We start from the raw sequence: 2,694 nt of genomic DNA, 5'->3' as shown, positions 1-2,694 counted from the left end.
CATTGAAGCAGTCATTTTTAGTGAGTCATACTTTTTTGCCAAAATCATCAACATTAAAACAATAAAAGGCTTGAACTACTTCAGTTGGTGTGCAATGAATCTAAAATATATGAAAGTTTAATGTTTATCAGTACATTACAGAAAATGAACTTTATCACAATATGCTAATTTTTTGAGAAGGACCTGTAATTCCCCTGATCTAATTTGGGATTAATAAAGTATTTTTGAATGGAATTGAATTAAATCACGAGACATTCAGGAATGAACACAGTTGTTGCTGTGCCACAGTTTGCAGTGTAACTGCAGACAACATATAACACAGACAGGCTGAAATTCTGATCTGTTAATTATTTTGGTATCGGAGCCRAATATCGATACTGGATCGATTTAGTCCCATTTCTTCTTCGATATAATGGGTGTAGCGAGCTGCTAGGAGAGAAACAAAGGGTGATTAACTATTTCACTACACTACACTTAACCAAGTTGGGGCACCAGGTCAGTTATTGACCAACATTTATTCACCCTTTTTAATCAGACTCATATTTACTGAAGTGCGGTCGTATGATATGAAGTGAATTCTTATCTCAGACCAAAATACTCAAAGACGAGGAACCAGCTTTGTCTTTTATGGTAATTTATTACAAAAATACAACAAAAAACTGTAAAAATAACAACAAAGACAAGCTATAAGGTTACTAAACAGTAAAAGATGAAAAGSATTGTAGACTTGATGTTATACGTCTAGTTAAGATAAGGTCTGGATGTTAAAACCTTTTTATAGAATGAAATTATATTTTTCCCAAATGAAATATTTTTTTTCTGTTAATTAGTTGATGAGACCCAGGATAAAACCTTCATGAAATTTAGTAAAAAGGTGTTAAGATCTGAGCCAGATCATTTTAGTTACTAACTTTTATCTTACTGCAGAAAGAAGGTTATCAGGTTGCCTCAGCTGTTTTAAACCAGAATTGTTCTGTGAACCATTTGCGTAATGCCTAATTAGGTACAGTTCATTAGCACACCAGAGATGGGGACTTCCCTCTGTCTTATTGTAGGTGAAGGCTTGTATGCTGAACTGTGAGGTCCAGACAATTCAAATCTGCCCTGAGGTGATTACGGAGAGGTTTGTGCAGAATCGAACTCTAGTACGGTTTGGCACGCCGTAACCAAACAGTTTTCAGACCCCTCCGGGTCAGCCCAAACTTCTTGTTTGCAGTACCGGTAATCAAAAATTACATTTTTCCAAAATGGTTCTGGTCCATCTCAGGTTTCTGAAGCTCTCCAGCTTCTTCAAATCTCTCCTCCGCACCCTCTGAAAACCAAAACTAGACTGTGTCTGTTTGGCACAGCAAACAGCTGAGTGTCTGTCCGACAAAACAAAAGATAACCAGGTCTTTGTCAGAAAAACATGATATTTCTTTTAGGGACAATAGTACGTCTTCTTAGAGTGGCGTAGTGTCACACAAACTTTCTCTTGCTCATCTGCTTGGAGAAAGGAAAAGTGAACGGTCAGTTACATGTAACACTGGATGTTAAAATTACATGACAGTTCAAATTATTCATATTCAGTTCACAGTATGTTATACACACTTAAAATAGAAATACCTTTAAAAAAGAAAATCATGTTAATGATTATTAATGATTATTTTCTTTTTTATATTTTATTAACTACAAAAGATTAAAACAGACTTGTCACGTCAGCATTATCTGCAGACGAGGTCATATTTTGAAGCTAAAATAGAGTTTTGTCTCTAAGACAGCTTTTTCAAAAACAAAGTTCAGTTAGTTGTGAGACATAACCAGCGAAGGTCATATCAGGGATCACGGTCGTTCATGCTATATGGACATAAAGTCAAGACTTTCAGTTTTCATTTGAAGGTATCCAGATTAAAAATGGATGAAGGGTTTAAGTGTTCAGGTCCTTAACATGTYCCCACCCTGTTTTTAAAGGGGCCAAAAGTAATTGGACAATTGACTCAAAGGCTATTTCATGTGCAGGTGTGCAGGGYCATTGCATTTAGGCTGTTATGCACAGGGATGTTACCTTCTAGGAAATCATGGTTAAACTATTACCTGTTAAAGTTGTACTTTGTGGGTTTTTTTCATCTTTTTCATCTCACTTTGTTAAACAATGTATTATGGTGAACATGTCTGTTTCTTTGGAGAATTTATCTCATTAAGCAGTGGTGGTGGATTTAATATCTTTTGAACACATTTTGCAGATGTTTGCTGAAACTGTTGCCAGTTCAGGATCTAGCAGACACAGTAAATACATTGAAGGCATTGAAAACATGACGGTAAGTGTACGACCCTACCTACAGCTGTAATGGGCCCATCTATCAGCAGTCTAAGTTGGTACTGTTCATGTGTTGAAGTATATTTGGATGATTTGTTTGTAGCTCTTTGGATGCTTTGCCCTTACTGAGCTGAGCCACGGCAGCAACACCCGAGCCATGAGAACAACAGCTACATATGACCCATCCACCAAGGTACAAAACCAGATACACTCTAGTTTTTGATTCACTTAGTCCAATTCAGTTCAGTTCAGTTCACCTTAGTTCAGTTCATTCAGTTCAATAAAAAAATTATTAACTTCAAAGGAAATTTGAATGCTGTTGTAACTCATATTATCCTGATTTCTTTAAAGAGTTGTTATAGATACTGATGGCTGTGGGCAGGAAGGATCTCTTGTAA

At 36.3% G+C, this 2,694-nt stretch overlaps 1 protein-coding gene across 1 annotated transcript in view; it reads left to right on the top strand.

Moving 5' to 3' along the window:
* LOC106531485 (peroxisomal acyl-coenzyme A oxidase 3) overlaps positions 1–2,489 on the top strand; it is a gene marked incomplete at its 3' end in the record, with an annotated part of 12,763 nt that extends 10,274 nt beyond the window's left edge. The window contains 2 exon segments of the mRNA XM_014027363.1: positions 2,223–2,297; positions 2,400–2,489. Of these exon segments, the coding sequence (XP_013882817.1) occupies positions 2,223–2,297; positions 2,400–2,489 (165 nt within the window).
* Positions 2,490–2,694: the final 205 nt, after the last annotated feature.

The sequence above is a fragment of the Austrofundulus limnaeus genome, unplaced genomic scaffold (genome assembly GCF_001266775.1).
Source record: "Austrofundulus limnaeus strain Quisiro unplaced genomic scaffold, Austrofundulus_limnaeus-1.0 Scaffold640, whole genome shotgun sequence".
In the NCBI taxonomy this organism is placed as follows: Eukaryota; Metazoa; Chordata; class Actinopteri; order Cyprinodontiformes; family Rivulidae; genus Austrofundulus; species Austrofundulus limnaeus.
The sequence above is the reverse complement of the archived record's forward strand: the minus strand, read 5'-3'. Positions and strand labels throughout refer to the sequence as shown.